Raw genomic sequence first — 17575 nt, forward strand, 5'->3', positions numbered from 1 at the left:
TAATTCGATAGTCAAGTTAATTAGCATCAGGAAAAACCATGCTACTTGGGGTAAGCTAATTACCTAACAGCCAGGGTACTTCTCAGGAGCAGAATCTGCTTCGCCACTTTGTCACAAAGTAATTAGGAAATAGATAACAGGTAGAAAATTTGTCAATATCCTAAAGAGGAAAAGCAGAGACTGGGGTAGATAATAAACAGAAGCTACAAATCAAATTCGTCAAGATAAGCTACTAGGAAGTCAAATTTTAATGCAACATTTTAAAAAGACTTTTTTTAATCAAATGTGACAAATGGATTGGTCTTGTTTTTAATGTTTACCCACCTTTCTGCACCATTAGGGACTGAAATGCAAACATCACTCTGCAATAAAGGACCAGCCTAGGTCTCAGTTACCACAGGAAGTTGAATATAAGCACTTTAACTTGTTCATTTGCTTACTCTATTCTGAGTGTCACTGAATTTCAAATGGGGCAAACCATGGGCCTTGAGGATTTTTTTGACCATAGCTGGTGGTCTGTTTCCTGATAAAAACTCAACAAAACACCTTTCAAAGCACCATTCTTTAATCCAGCACCAAGAACAGCTTTAAACAACACAAGATTTGTCTTTCTAGTCTACCAATCTGTCCTCTGACTAGATCTCTAAGATCAATGCCTTATTATGAAAGGTCTTATGCAGAAAACTAACATTTTCAAAAACTATAAATGACAACACTTAACTGCAAAATCTCTCTCCAATGTGTCTACATCTCTCCATCTCCACTGTCACCTCCCCAGTACAAGACCTCTCCTGCTCCTGACTGGACTGCTACCTCACCTGGGTCTTAGTTTCCACCCTTGCCCCCTCAAAACCTGTTCTCTGGAGGGCAACCAGCAGGATCATTTCAAACAGGATTCTGTTACCTTCCTGCCAAACACACGTCAATATTATTGCCCGCAATTTGTTCTCTATCTTCCTCTTCAGCTTCATCCTAGCCTCTATTCCTCTGGGCATTCCAGCTAGAGGCCTGCAATTTCCATTGCTCTTGTGCTCTAAGCTACCTGCCGGTGCCTTCAGCATACCTGCTGTTCCCTCTTATCAGAGCCCCTTCCTCCTTCTTAGCCTAGGCAGCCCTAGTTCATTCTTCACATCTCAGCTCAAACATTTAAGGAGATCTTCCCTAAAGTTACAATCCTCTTGCTATAATTGTATTTCCCCTTCACAGCACTTAGCTCTGGCTCCAGTGACATGTTTATGAGTTTATTTAACATCTATCTTCTAACTGCCCACACATTCCATGCAGGTAGGAACTCTTTTATATAGCATTCAGATTACACAGAATAACAGAGTGCCACTCACATAAGTGCTCAATATTTTGTTAAAAAACTACATGGCAAAAAATTTCTACCAGAATTCACCCAATCACCCAAACATGAGTATCAAACAGCTCATGGGTAATCTGCCAAACAATTCAATTTATCCTTCTAATTCTGCCCTTTAATTTTTGCTGTTAGAGAAATAGGATTATTTCCATAATTACAAGTAAAATGACAGAAACAATTCCTGTTTCATTATTCATTTAAAACGAGCTTATATAGTATCAAATGCATGAAAATAGCAACCACATTTACAGTTTTCAATAATCTTGTCAAAAACTGGATTAATGTTTTAAAAGACTGAATATAAATCAATCAGGAAAATGTTGGAATGAGTTAAGAGCTAAGTTTCAAAAAAAAGCTAAGTGGGATTCCAAAATAATGAACAGGACCACTCATATTTGCAGAGTCTAAAAGCACAAAGAATACCTAAATGCTTCTGAACTTTTCTTGAGCTTCATACAAAGATAAACATGACTAAAAAGTGTTTAAAAATTAACTGCTAAACCCTCAGAATTTACCTAAAATATACTGTTACTGGGCATGATGGAGGTTTATGAGATCTCTCATGTTTTCTGTTAGAACTATATAATTATTCAACATTAAGTCCAAATCCCTGGAAATTATGGATGATTTTTGTTTAAATGGAGGTTATGTGATGAATTTTTCAATTGTTTCTATATAAATTAATGCTGATAGACTTCATTAAAGAAACAACAAAAAAACCCAGGAACTTCATTCCAAATCTTTTTTTTTTTTTTTTTTTTTTTTTTAGATACTGGGGGATTAAACCCAGGGGTTGGGGATATAGCTGGGGATATAACTGGGGATATAGCGCAGTTGGTAGAGTGCTTGCCTTGCATGCACAAGGCCCTGAGTTCAATACCTAGCACGAAAGAAAAGAAAGAAAGAAAGAAAGAAAGAAAGAAAGAAAGAAAGAAAGAAAGAAAGAAAGAAAGAAAGAAAGAGAGAAAGAGAAAAAGAAAGAAAAAAAACAGGGGTGCTCTACCACTAAGGCACACTTTCAAACCTTTTTTGAGACAGGGTCTTGCTAACTTACCAAGCTGGCCTCAAACCTTCAACTCTCCTCCCTCAGCCTCCCAAATATGGCACTCTTTTTTATAGCCTCATCTCTACTGAATAAGCAAGTCATGAGATGCCATTTACAGCAATAAAGGAATCTTCTGTTAACTTGTAACTTCGAGATTTCTGATTTCTAAAAATTATATCAGTGAATTTTGAAAGAGTCCATGAAATACTGAGACACCTACAAAGTGACTTTTCAAACAAGGAGACATATATGGCATAGGTTCCATGGCCACATGGCATCAGAACAATAAAACAGCATTAATCAAGACACTGAAAAGCTGCTCAGCATGGTGCTGTACAACTGTAATCCCAGCTACTTGGGAGGCTAAAGAAAGAGGATTGAGAGTTCAAGGCAAAGCTGGGTATCTTAATGAGACCCTGTCTCAAATTTTTTTAAAAAATTAATTAAAAAAAAAACATGGGCAAGGATGATCCCTAGGACTCTTCCCAGGGATCAAAAGAGGAAACTATGAAAGTACTAAATGTAACTAAATAACCATGGAGCAGATCATGGCCGCTGGCCAGCTGTTGAGCTCCATTAGAGGCAAAAGCTCCAGGTGACCCCACTCCTAAGAGAAGCAGATATCTGATACCCCTGTACTTCCTTCATAATGTGATCTATGTAGTTACCAAGACAGCCCCATGTTATGGATTAGATATGAAGAATCCCCCCAAAGCTGATGTTTGAGACAATGCAGGAATGTAAAATGATTATATTATGAGGGCTATAACTTGATCAGTGGATTTATCCATTTGATGGATTAATAACGTGAGTGGATTAATGGGTGGTAACTGTAGGCAAGTAGGGTGTATGGCTGGAGGAAGTAGGTCACAAGGGGTGTGCCCTTGGAGATTACATCATCCCTGGATCCTTCAGCTAAGCTCTCTCAGCTTCCTGGCTGTCATAAACTGAGCCATTTTCCTCTATCATGCCCTTCTACCATGATGCTCTGTCTCACCTCAGGCCCAAAGCTATGAAGCTGGCCCACAATGGGCCGAACCTCTGAAACTATGAGCCAAAATTAAAATTTCCTCCTCTAAGTTGTTCATGTGTGGACTTTTGGCCATAGCAATGAGAAGCTGACAAACACACCTCAGGAATATCAGGGTTTCTGGGTCACAATCAAAAAGAAAGGAGAGAGAGAGAAACCAAAGAGCAAAGAGCAGTTTACTATACTACCCCCTTAAAAGCTAACCCCTGGGGATCCATAATGGTCTTCCTTGAAGGAAGGGCAGCAGGCTAGAGAATGCAGAAAGCAGCCATTATTAGCAAAGTCCCCACCCTGAAATCAGTACTTATTTTTACTCTCTGATCTCTTCCTTTCATACATTTTATGGGGCAGTTGAAGAAAATTCCAGGATGTGTCACTCAACCAATTATATTTACCTATCACTAGCACCAACACACATACATAGTTTCCTTCCTTTGACTGAGTTCCTACCCACTACCTAATACAGATAATAACAGAGTTTTTATTGAAGAGTCAGAGACACCAAAACTGACTTAGATGAGACATTTGCCCTTTGAATTTGGTGTCATCATGAAGAGGAAACACAATATAAGACCTTTTCCAGAACCACTCATGAAAGAATTCTCTAGTCACGAGTAGTTAATTTCTTTAGACACCACTCCCTCTTACCAATAATCACCTGTGACTAAGCTCTTGTTTTTCAAAGGGGCTTCCCTAAAAAATAAGAAAGGTGAATGCACTAGCTAAACAGCTAGACCTTTTCAAAAGAAACTATACTTCTCTAAATAATGAAAATCACACCAGTGCCCACTGCCTTTGATAAGGGCAAGAGACACATTATTTTTTTCAATCTCTTAAAGGAACTGATACAAATGTTGGATTCACCTTGACTCTTTGCTATCCAAAGTGTTCAAAACAGTTGTTTGGGGGTGACTATTTTATTAGGCATAAAAACAGAATCTTATTCTAACCTTCTAAGTATTGGAATGCTCTATATGTTCACATACTTATCATTACATGGGTGTATACATATATAAAAATTCACTAAGTGTACATTTTCTAATTTCACTATGTATCATTGTTTAACTTTTTCAATTAGGTATAAAAGTTCTACACCATTCCATTAACAAAGGCCACTTAGAGATACTAGGACAAGTCTCAAGATGCCAAGTTGCCACTTGGCTCTACAAGATCTTCTTCATTGTATATCAGATGGGAGGTGCGGTACTTGTCTATTCCACAACTGACACAAAGGATAAGTGACTTCAGTTCCAATCTATAAGGTACTAGCATGGGAAGAACAAATGATTCACACTTAAGCAGTTCAGCCCCATTACTCATATTATAAGATATGAAAGTCTAATACAAGTTAAAGAAAACCACAGACACCAAGGACTCCCCAGTGTCTGGACATGAGTTCAAGAAATAAAAAGTTTCTAATTAGGCCTCCATGGAAAGTGCCTAAAGTTTATGATGTACAATGAGGCCTTACCTGCTTGCAGGTACTCAGGTTGCAAAGTTGGAGGCAGGCCCTCAGGTAGTGGGTAGCCGTTCTTTCGAGCCACAATGAGATGAAACGCAGCACAGAACTCAGGCAGAGTCAGGGCTCCATCGCAGTCAGCATCACTAAGTTCCCTAAATATAGCAGATGTCAGAAATACTTACCATGAGGCTTCAGGCTCAAACATGCAAACACAACTCCCAGGCTCTCTGGTGGTAGTCCTGTAAGATTCCCAAGCCCTCCTGGCTAAACCCATTTGATGACTGCTATACCAACACAGGTGAGACTCAAACTGGCTCAACTCATTTGAATCTCGGGGCCACTCAGAGGAAGAAAAAAGCTAATCAACAGCATTGGCATCTGTTGCATTTTATAAATAAAAGTTTAAATTCTTCTGGTTCTCTGACAGTTCAGTTTTACAACACTGTAAACATGGCACAAGAAACTCTAGCACAAAAAGAAAAGTGATACCTAGAATTCCACACTTAGATGACAATCATTCAGTAAATGCAGGCTGCATGGCATAAAGAGCCCTGGACTTGTTGCTCAAAACAGGCAGAGGAAGGGTATACCCAGACATTATGCAGTTTATCCAGAGCACAGAAATAGGTGTTTCATTTTCCAGCTTTAAGGGAAAGCCTTGAACTTTTTAAATCATGTAAATTTTTGTAACAAACTGTTCTTTGCTTGAAAATTCCCTCTTGGGAAAATACAAATATGCTTGATAAATATTGACTGAATTATGTTTTAAGATAAAACTAGCAACTAGGGAAGGCTGGAACCAGATAAGACAAAAAAGAAGAAAGGGAGAGTCTTGAAAAGACTTATTTTTGCTTCAGTCACAGTTCCCACTAAAAGGCACAGACCTTTTTACTCAGCACAAAAGAAATCTCCTTGCCAAAGGAACTAAGACCCCATAAGCTCTAGCATCTGTTAGGTGTACAGAGGCACGTATTCTTGCATTAGGAGAAGCATAGAGATAAAGACTTATACAAAATTGTACTAGAAAGGTATTGCTGTTGGAAAGAAAAACATATTCTAAGATAAGCTACATAATCGTCCTTTGGACATTCACATACTCCTTCTCATCCTCCTCCTCCTCCTCCAATAAAATGTAGAAACCCTGAAACAATTGTTCCCCAGGATTAGGAGTCAGAGAACTCTTCAAATGCTAGATGGAAAAAATGCCATTTGGACTTCATGGATGTGTCTTGACACCCCCAGCCCCCCCAAAATGGAAGCCTTACACCAATAACTGTAAGCCTGGGAATTCTGCCAAAATAGACTGTATTCTTTTCAAAATGATAATTTATTTTCCCCTTGCTTCAAAACTTAATATAAGGCTTTTTGAAAAAAAAAAAAATAATGCCAGTGTATATTGTCAAAAAACCTAAATCCAGCTCAGAATCCTAGATACACTGGCATGCATGTGTATTATTGAAATAAATTTTCAAAAAGATGAGCAAAACATGACATGCAATCATAAATCCTATCATAATTTTTATGAATCCTCATGAAAAAACTTTACATAAATATTCCAGTGTTTTAATTATATATTTATACCAGCATGGTCTCTTGCCCAATCTTGGGGAAAACTAGCCCACACACAGCTAGAAGTTTATGGTGCCATGCATTTTCACAGATGCAAACAGAGCCATCTGGACCATCCCTGCAAGAGCCCTTCTGGAACAAAAGCTGCAGCAGCTTCAGCAGCAAAGTAAGTGGATGCTGCAGCTGCAAGGCTGAATTAGGGCCCAGCTGAGAAACACTGGCCAAATTTAAAATGCTCAGAGGCAGCTAGGATAGTCAAATATAACTTAATTCCACAATGTTCCTGGACCTTCTATTCACCTGGCCATATAAAATATTGTAACTAATAGTCTTTCAAGGTCCTCTGGTTACCTGTCTCACACCAAATAGAAAAATCTGAAAATAAAATATATAAGAAAGTCTCATATGCCCACAACTGCCTAGAATGAAAAGGAATTGAGATAGGGATAATAATTAGGAAGTTAATAGTTAAGACTTCAGGTGCAGAGTGTGTAGCAGATACTGTTCATGTGCTTTTCATATGATAATCTTCATAGCAACAAAAATCTGAGTTTTGTTCACTCTGTGTTAAAAAAAATTCAAAAAATAAGACTAAAAAGGCTAAAGAGTGAATGTGTATGATAATATGACACTTTGGCATTAACTGTACTTACCATATATAAGAGAGTTCTGGGATGGAAAGCTTTGATTTGGTGAAGAAGTTCTTGGCCACAGAACCTGTCAAGGAGTCATTGTTTAAATAAACCATTAATTACTAATCAAGAGCAGCTTTTATATTTATATGCAAGTGAATCACCATTTTTCATTCAGCAACCTCTACCATATAGCCACAAACACACTTGTTCCTCAAAACAACTACAAATCACAGGACTAAAAGCAACATATGTCTTGCTTAGCATAAGTGAGGCCCTGGGTTCAATCCTTCAGATGGATGGATGGACAGACAGAGACAGATAGATGCATGTAATATATGAAAAGCTTTTCAAAGAATATACTAGTTAGAAAAGGTGAAAGCGGCAATGATATGCTCGTGACAGATGCAAATCAGATAATTTCTTCAAGCTTCATTATTATCAAAAATCTACAAAATTTTACTAAAAATTCAAAAGACAAATTTCAAAATTATTTATAAAGGGTGAAAAAGTAATACACAATTGTGGTAGAAAAATCAAGCAAAAATAAGAATATTAACACTATTAATCCCACCAAACAAAGATAGATATCTTGGAAAATATTTTTCTGTCTCAAAATAAAAAATAAAAAGGGCTGGAGATGCTACTCAATGGTTGAGCGCCCCCTGGGTTCAATCCGCAGTACAAAAACAAAAAACAAAAAACAAAAAACATCACTAGACTCAAATTCACATCTCAAGATGTGGCCTGAGGACTGGGCTTGTAGCACAATGGTGGAGCGCTTGCCTGGCACAAGTGAGGCACTGGGTTCGATCCTCAGTACCACATAAAAACAAATAAAATAAAGGTTTTGTGTCCATCCACAACTAAAAATTTTAAAAGACCTGGCCTGGCCTAGCCTTCAGACAGTAGAGAATTAGTGGTAACCATACTATCCCAGAGAAGTTAGGTAGAACGCACAAGGAAACAAACAGCTAAGAAGTTGAACTGTGCCCTGGTTGCCACCAGTAAAGGACGAAGATGAGAAGAAAGCCTGAGAGCTCCTGCCTTTGATTCTGTCCTAATAAGAAGTATAAACCCAAGCCCCACCACCACACCATCACAAAAAGAGATTACATTTAATTGAATTGTCCAAAATAGGTAAATCTACACAGAGTGAAGGTAGATTGGTGGTTATCTAGGACTAGGAGGTGGGGAAGGCAGGAATGGGGAATAACTGCCAACCAGTAGCTGGTTTACTGGTGGGTGATGAAAATGTTCTAAACTTAAGATTGTGAATATAGGCTGAGAAAATATTAAAACCACTGACCTGCACACTTGGAGTGATAAATCTTATGGTATATGAATTATATCTCGATAAAGTTTTTTTAAGAGATAACCTAGTCATAAGGTATTAACATCTCTTAACTGTAATTAAACTTCATTTTAAAGCCATTTATGAGATAACCAGGGAAATTTGAACAATGAAGACTTGATATTAAGGAATGTGTGGGGGTTTTTTTACATGTGCCAATGAAGTATGGTATTTTTAAAGAGACCTTATCTTTAGAGATACATCCTGAAATATTTTTAAATGAAATGGTATGATAACTGCATTTGAAAATCATCTGGGCTAAGAGGGAATACAGATAAAATGTGTGATAGGTACATAGGGGTACTAGTCTGTCTACTTGTATCTACATTTGAAATTTTGAAAAATAAAATTTGAAAGTAAATAAAAACATTTCTAACAAGTACCTATTTGTATCTGGCTAAATATCTACATACATTGTGAAGGAAATCACCTGAGCAGGGGGTAAGGTTATCAAATGGTCAATACATACAATCTGGGTTTCTCCTTACTTTTTTAAAATCATGATAACATTAATTTGTTATAGCTACATTATTCCACCTTCAATAAAGCCATTACCACCAGTCAGCAAGTAACGTTTACATTTATTTACACACATGTATCTCCATTACACATCTTATTTCATAGAAGACTAATCTTAGTCCAAATTTAAATATGTCAGGTTACAATTATAAGAACATACTGTTATTCTTCTAAATTGACATACAAAAAGACAGTTTATGAATTTTTCTCCCAAATTCTACTAGTCACTACTTAGTTTTCAGTCTTGTAAAATATATACACACAGGAACTAAATCAATTCCTCTCAGGTTGAATTTTACACAAGAACTCAATAGGAATACATATATCTGAAGACAAACAAGAAGAACTACATGTGGGAAAACGCTAGCCAATTTTCCTCCTATATTTTAATTTCTCTCAGAAAAACCAGAGGCAAAAGACTTAAGCTAAAGAAAACAAGCAAGAATTTGAGTTTCTAAGGGTATATAAAACATAAGGAGACTCCTCAGAAGGCTACACTCTTGTCCTTGCTCTGACTCTAAAATAATGAATAAGCAGTCTGAGGTGTCCCCTTGGTGCTACAATCTGCCATTTTAAGAACTGCTGCAGGGGTAAAAAAGGGATCTCATGAAAGTAGATGGGGAAGACCACTAATGGTAGGGAAAGGGGGTCAGAGGAGGAAGGAAGGGAAAGGGAGGTATTAGGGAGTGAACCTGATCAAATTTGTTATATGCATGTACAAGTATGCAACAATGAAAATAATTATTATGTACAATTAATATGCACCCAGAAAAAAATTGTACTGCTTCAGCTAATAAAGTGCAGGGTCTGGACCAGTTTCCCCCAAAAATCCCATCTAACCTCTTTGAAATGGAAAAATAATTTTCCCAAAGTTATTGCCAACTTTCTTTCTGTGTGATTTATACTTGATAAGAAATTCCACCTTAGAGGAAAACAAATTGAAATCACAAAAGGTTGTCATAATCATTTTGAATGAATTATTTCTCTCAAGATGGCTACTGTAATTCATAAGAGAACAATGTCCAAGGATTCCATGTTCTCACCTGAAATGAAGGAACTTGGGTCTGGCTGAAGGGATCGGAACTGATTGACATAGTACTCCCGCTGTTCTTCTGTTATCCTCCAGGGTTCATCTGGGTAATTACTGTTGTTATCCTGCAGTTCTCTCTCCACTGAAAAGGACTTTTAAAAAATAAAAAGGAAATGCTCAAAGAACCTGCTCTTAGTGAGATGAGGTAAAGTACGTCAACAAAAAAAAAGTTATCAGACATTATATTTAATTTTTTCCCTAAGGGAATAGATTTAACTGCCTCATAAGTATAATGTGACTACAACATAAATTTATAGGTAGACATCAAGTTTTATACATTTTGTTTTCCTCAATGCTATTAACAGGACTGAACATGAAATACTGAACTCCTGGTGAATAAAAAGAAAATTTTCCAATGTGATGAAGGAAGGATTTTTTTAAAAAGTCAATCATTCTTATCTCCAACTATTCACCACACTCTGATCCTTTCAGATCAACTGAGTGGAGGATAAAACAATCTGGATTCTTTTTAAACCAGGAACAAAACCTACCCATATAGCTATAACCACATGATCATTTTTTCTGTTGCATTCATAGTGTGTAAATCCAGGAGTGAAAAGCTCCAATTGAAATCCCGTGTCCCCAGGTCCTACATGAGTGGCAAGTCAACATCATAGACCCTGTCTTTCCACATGTGTAAGTTGGGGACAAAACTAATAGAGGTGAGTGAAGAAAACAGCTGTCATGGTACCACAATAAACAGGGTAACTAGGGGTGCATCAGACCTGCCACTAGAGGGCGGGCATGTCAAATTTGAAGATTTAGGAGCCCAGAAAATCAGAGCAGCACAGGAGAAAACAAGCTTGGCAGGTCTTGGGGAAAGAAACAAAAATGGTGATTCGATGATAGGAGGAAAAATAGCAATGGCTCTGTTTAATCCTTCCCATCTACTCCAAAATTAAGGTGCTACTTGCCAAGGGCCACTTTCATGGAACCAAGAAGTGAACACAAGAAGGGTAAGTTTTAGGACAAAGAGAGACTAGGATAGAAAGGGAGGTATTACACTGAGCAGTCATCCAATTGCCTACTTCTGAACACACTGTCAAGGAACTAATCATTGGGAAGGTATTCTACTCACTATCCCCAGAAAAGAAACCAAACCACCTCCTTTACCCCAAGCCCCCAAACACACAACATTCCAGAAATCAATGCTTCCCAGGAACACCTGTCTCCCTCTCCACAATGTATGGAGAAGAAATGAAGATGCATAAATTTTTGAGCTGTGATATAACCTTGTGATGTCATCTTTGAAGTAAAATATCATTTGGACACCTGAAACCTTGGACTAAAGGTGCTCTGAGAGTGCTGGGAGAATGAGACGACGAAACACCACCAGAAGAATGGATATTCCTAGAAGCGCTAAGCAGGAACGCACCTAGCAAAGGGGCTGCTCTTGAAAGAAAGCATCTGTTCCTTTAGGACAGTCACAAGGAAGGTCACATAAAGAAGATGGGAGATACGTGGTTGTTAGATATTAATAATCATTATGTCACTGTCATACTAGATTAATTTCTACCAAATGTAAATCAAACCACTTTTAAATGCTCAGGAAGTTGCTGTTCACAAGTTAATACCTTAGGTTCACAGAGTGCTTTAACATTTATAAAGAATTTCACACACCCCTCTTTTTAAGTCTCTCCAGATTTTTAAAAGGTAGTCATAGCAAGTATTATTTATTATCCTTTCCTGAGAGAGCTTAAGGAACTTTCCCATGTGTTAGTGAACCCCTGCACACAGCAAATAATCGTCTGTTTTTAATCTCTGGTTCTGCACATCAGGACGTTTTGAACTAGTTTGCATCTATCTGAATTTTTTTCAGAAATCCCTATCATTCTAACAATAAACAAACAATATAAAGAAAGATTAAAAGTCAATCTGGGCGCTCAACAGACTCCACAACTTTCCAAAATGCTCCCACCAAATTCCAAAGCTATGCCCTAGCAGCACTTTCTGAATGAACCCAGATGTTTAACAGGGTTCAGAGGTAGAATGCAGGGTGGAGGGATGCCAGCTGGAATTGAACTGGATTACAGATCACATTATAACACGGAGAACTCACAGGAGTACTGCCCTTCAAGTCACCTCTGACAGAAAGAGCAAGAGCAAAGGAACCTGAACAGCGGGGCATAGACAGAAGAGACAAAAATGAACACTTAGGAGTGAACAATGAAGTGGGCAGTGATAGTTCATGAAGCAGACAGGACCCAGGTCGGAAGTTTAGTTCCCATACTTCCCAGGGAATGAAGGCACAGAAGTCTCCATGCTGAGTGTTGGCCCACTACATTCCCTGATTGTAAAATGGAAGCTCCTTATTCCCCTAAATACACCCCTTCCCTCCTGGTAAGGAAACTACCCTACCCAGTGGTTAATGTCAGTCAGTGTTTGCTCTTTTTCCAGTATCATGACCACCTTCTCTCTTTCTTCTCCATATCACCTCACACTTGAGGGGGCCTCAGAGGTCTCTTAGTAGGTCTCAAGGCTATTCTGAGAGTGAGAATCAGAAATGAACAGGACAGAGTGATTGTCTGCTTACAAACAGATTATCAATCTACCTCCTCTACCTGGCCTTCAGGACCCTCATAATCCAAACTCCCCCCTTGCTCACTCTCAGCAGGCTTCTGATTGCCCATGTACTCACTATTTATAGGTCAAATGTAAGTCTTCTTCCCAGGATACTCTTCCTCTGATCCAAGTCTTCTCAAATTCTGTGAGCTCTAGTGCCCCAATCTCCATGCACCTCCTGTGCCCGCAGAGACAACACAGGGCACTGCCCATTCCCTGGCCCTTCTACAAAGGTGGAGCCAGTACCCAGACGTGGACCAAATGATCTACCTCATGCCTGGTCTCACCTGACTGAGTTAGGGTAAGGGTGGGTGGGCACACAGTGCACTGGCCTTTGAGGTACTCTGGCACAGAAAGCTCTCCTCTTGCAAGAATGACTTAGGACAGATGCTCATTCTCAGAGATGTAGACAAGAAGTATAAAGGTTAACAAGTAGTAAAAGAAGAACCTGAACAAATGAAGAGTGAGACATGATGTGGAGAAAGGATCAGGTGGGTCTCATGAGGGGGTTAGAACCAACGGTCAGCAGAACCTGTGAGGTAAGTAAGGAAGCAATCAATACAAGAGGAGGGGGCAAGGAAGGCTGTTGGCAGCTGAAAGGTAAGAGGACAGGAAGGCAAACTCAAAGCAACTAGGCAAGGTTCATAATGGCAGAACAAACATGAACAATCAAAAATACTGCCTTTATGGACCACTGGGTCACTCCTTATCTCTTGTTTGTTATGGTTCCCATGAGAACCCCAAATCCTCCTCCTTTTCAAGAAAACTTAAGCTAGCAATGAAAGCTCCTACTCCCTAGAACTGAAAAGGCATATGACAAAGAGAGAGGGCATATGAATACTGTGTAATCCATACATATTGTGATCCTTGAGTCATGTTCACTAAGTGTGCTAACCTACCACCCTCTTTTTCCCCTGGCTTCTAAATGTACATTTTAAATTGGTTAAAAAAATCATTTGTATATCCTTTAAAAATATGTATCTTTTTGATAATCACGGTGAGTGAGCACTACATAGTTTGAACATGTCAACTGTTCTTAAGTATCTTCACATAGGTTTCAGCTTAGAGGGCTAGAATCACCTCAGATATGCTTCTAATTCACATATACTCCCTAGTGGGTACATCACAGATTTCAAAAGCATGTGAGGTCCACTTATTGACAGGCTTGACTAAGTTCAGGAGTATGTCATACATTGCGAGAGAGATGGAAACTGCTCTATGTTGTTCTGAATGAAAAAAAACATCTGAGTCCATTTTATATTTTAAAGTTTGGCATCTATTAAAATAAGACCATGTCTATCTTCGTGTACTTCAGCAATCATCTAATCTTCATGGGGGTACTCAAGTTCCATATCCACTAAGTATTTCAAGAATGAAATAAGGGCATATGGAAGGAGTACATGACATACCACATACCATTAAGCTGAAATATGCCAAAAGAAAGCTGATCTACTACAAGAAGTAAATTCCTTTAAACTTGACTCGATCAATACTGACTCATTCATTCCATAGATTGTTGGGGGCTGTGCCATGTTGACGGCACCAGATCACATCGGCAGCGAGGAGGTTAATTGACATAAGCACACTCAGGTGATTTATCGTCCACACACACAATGTATGCGCATGTGTTCTCAAGCACTCCTAATTGTGCCTGCTCGGACATCTAGCGTCTTGCTAATCTTTGCATAAGAGGCGTGGCCCTGCTCTCCGCCTCCTGGAGGTGATATAAGTGTAGGTGGAGCGAGACAGCAAAACTCAGCAGAAAACACACAGCTGCTAGTAAAGAAAAAACGCAGCAGCGAGTAGGGGCAGCGGCGGAAGGCAGACCGCAGAGCAGAGAACTGAGACGCATCACTAAAGCACCTTAGGTAGACGTACCCTTAGTTCACAGGATGCAGGACGCACCAGTAAGAAGCAGCAGAAAACTAAGAAGACATAGATATCTCTGAAAGCAAAGTCTCTCTCTCTCTCTCTCTCTCTCTCTCTCCTCTCAAAGCAAGTAAGCCTCATTTCCTCTATCCTCTATAAACAAGCAAGCAAGGAAGCAGTGCACTAAAGAGAAAGATAGAAGTAGCTCAGTTTCCAGTCCACCACCCATAAGACCCATGTAAATTGTTGCTGCAAGCGGTGACAAATATCCACGGATTTTGTACCACAAAGAGCCAGCAACATAGATACGGAATAGCAATCATATCCCAGACATTTAATCACTAGGGATACACTGATGGGCAAACAGATTCTTTTTCCTGGAACATCTAAAGTCCAGGGAAGGAGAAAGACACACAGATAACCTCAAAACAGTAAGAAATGCTTGAATATAAGACATTCTAGAGCTTTGCTACTCCAAGTGTGGTCCCCATTCACATCAGCACCATGGGAAAAGACCTGTTGAAAAATGCAGATGCTCAGACCCTACCCAACATCTAGAAAATCAGAAAGTCTGAGAGGGGATCTAGGACTGATTAACAAGCCACCTAGGTGATTCTTTTAATTTATTTTTATTGTAAACAAATGGGATACATGTTGTTTCTGTTTGTACATGAAGTAAAGACATACCATTTGTGTAATCATACATTACATAGGGTAATGATGTTTGACTCATTCTGTTACTTTTTTCTTCCCCCCCACCCCTCCCACCCCTCTTTTCCCTCTATACAATTCCTCCTTCCTCCATTCTTGCCCCCCTCCCACCCCCCATTATGTGTCATCATCCACTTATCAGTGAGATCATTCACCTTTTGGATTTTTGAGATTGGCTTATCTCACTTAGCATGATAGTCTCCAATTTCATCCATTTGCCTGCAAATGCCATAATTTTATTATTCTTTATGGCTGAGTAATATTTCATTGTATATATATACCACAGTTTCTTTATCCATTCATCAATTGAAGGGCATCTAGGTTGGTTCCACAGTCTGGCTACTGTGAATTGAGCAGCTATGAACATTGATGTGGCTGTATCTCTGTAGTATGCTGATTTTAAGTCCTTTGGGTATAGGCCAAGGAGTGGGATAGCTGGGTCAAATGGTGGGCCCATTCCAAGTTTTCTAAGGAATCTCCACATTGCTTTCCAGAGTGGCTGCACTAATGTGCAGCCCCACCAGCAATGTATGAGTGTACCTTTTTCCCCACATCCTCTCCAACACCTATTATTGCTTGTATTCTTGATAATCACCATTCTAATTGGGGTGAGATGGAATCTTAGTGTAGTTTTGATTTGCATTTCTCTTATTACTAAAGATGGTGAACATTTTTTCATGTTTGTTGATTGCTTGTAGATCTGTGAAGCATCTGTTCATATCCTTAGCCCATTTGTTGATTGGGTTATTTGTATTCTTGGTGTAGAGTTTTATGAGTTCTTTATAGATTCTGGAAATTAGTGCTCTATCTGAAGTATGAGTGGCAAAGATATTCTCCAACTCTGTAGGCTCTCTCTTCACATTGCTGATAGTTTCCTTTGCTGAGAGAAAGCTATTTAGTTTGAATCTATCCCACTTGTTGATTCTTGCTTTTATTTCTTGTGCTATGGGAGTCCTGTTAAGGAAGTCTGATCCTAAGCCAACAAGGTGAAGATTTGGACCTACTTTTTCTTCTATAAGATACATGGTCTCTGGTCTGATTTCGAGGTCCTTGATCCATTGTGAGTTGATTTTTGTGCAGGGTGAGAGATAGGGGTTTAATTTCATTCTGTTGCATATGGATTTCCAGTTTTCCCAGCACCATTTGTTGAAGAGGCTATCTTTTCTCCATTGCATATTTTTGGCACCTTTGTCTAGTATGAGAAAATTGTATTTATTTGGGTTTGTGTCTGTGTCCTCTATTCTGTACCATTGATCTACCTGTATATTTTGGTATCAATACCATGCTGTTTTTGTTACTATTGCTTTGTAGTATAGTTGAAATTCTGGTATTGCGATACCCCCTGCTTCATTCTTCCTGCTAAGGATTGTTTTAGCTATTCTGGGTTTCTTATTCTTCCAGGTGAACTTCATGATTGCTTGAAAGAAATTGAGGAAGACCTTAGAAGATGGAAAGATCTCCCATGTTCTTGGATAGGCAGAATTAATATTGTCAAAATGGCCATACTACCTAAAGTGCTATACAGATTCAATGCAATTCCAATTAAAATCCCAATGATGTACCTTACAGAAATAGAGCAAGCAACCACCTAGGTGATTCTAAGTACTCTAAAGTTTGAAAAGCAATACCATAAAATATGGATGACAAGGCAAGGAAGGGAAATGGCATTTGGGAAGACAGCAAAACATGAAAGAACAAGGCCATTTGAAAGTAGCTCCTTTGGGCTAAATACAGACCAAGTAAGCTGTCAGCAAAGTGTGGATATTAGTGCAGTTGCCTCAAGATGGTAGAGACAGACAGAAAGCAGAGCCCAGAGTTAACAGGCTTAGGTTATGTCTTGAAGACACTAGAAAGCTATAGGTAAATATGAAATGAGATAATCAATCATATTCAAGTTACAGAAAGATCTCCTCAGCTAGGAGAAAGAAGCAGAAAACTAAAAAGACAGGAAGACCAGTTATGGCCATATCAGCAACCTGGACCAGAGGTCAATGGGGCCCAGAGGTAAAGAGGGCTATGCAGGAACAGGAGAAGGAAAAAACACATGACCTCAAATAGCAGAAGGCTTATTCCAGGCAGCTGAGTATCTTTTCTCAGCAGCTAGGGACCATTTCACCACAGGTCCCACAAGCATGAAACAATGTCCTCTAACCAAATCCCAAAATCAAGCACAACAGTCAACACAACTTTTTGGATAAAAAATCTAAAAGTCAGTCACCTAAGACAGAATGGCTAGTTACAAGGACTGAAGGTAAAGATGAGGGTGACTGCTCTGTGGAGCCTTCACTATTCAAGTAGAAACCAGAACAAGGAAAAGCTTTGTTTTTGCACACACCCTAAAAGGCCTCCCCAGTTCAACTCCAGCTCTA

General features: G+C 38.9%; 1 protein-coding gene across 7 annotated transcripts in view; it reads right to left on the minus strand.

Moving 5' to 3' along the window:
• REPS2 (RALBP1 associated Eps domain containing 2) overlaps positions 1-17575 on the minus strand; it is a 214054-nt gene that overhangs the window by 88482 nt on the left and 107997 nt on the right. For all 7 annotated transcript variants that reach the window (XM_079123178.1, XM_079123176.1, XM_079123177.1 and 4 more), the window contains exons 6-8: positions 10018-10156; positions 7123-7186; positions 4910-5052 (exon numbers count right to left, since the gene is read on the minus strand). In XM_079123178.1, the coding sequence (XP_078979304.1) occupies positions 4910-5052; positions 7123-7186; positions 10018-10156 (346 nt within the window). The remainder of the gene's footprint in view (positions 1-4909; positions 5053-7122; positions 7187-10017; positions 10157-17575) is intronic.

Source organism: Sciurus vulgaris, assembly GCF_902686455.1.
Source record: "Sciurus vulgaris genome assembly, chromosome: X".
Taxonomy (NCBI): Eukaryota; Metazoa; Chordata; class Mammalia; order Rodentia; family Sciuridae; genus Sciurus; species Sciurus vulgaris.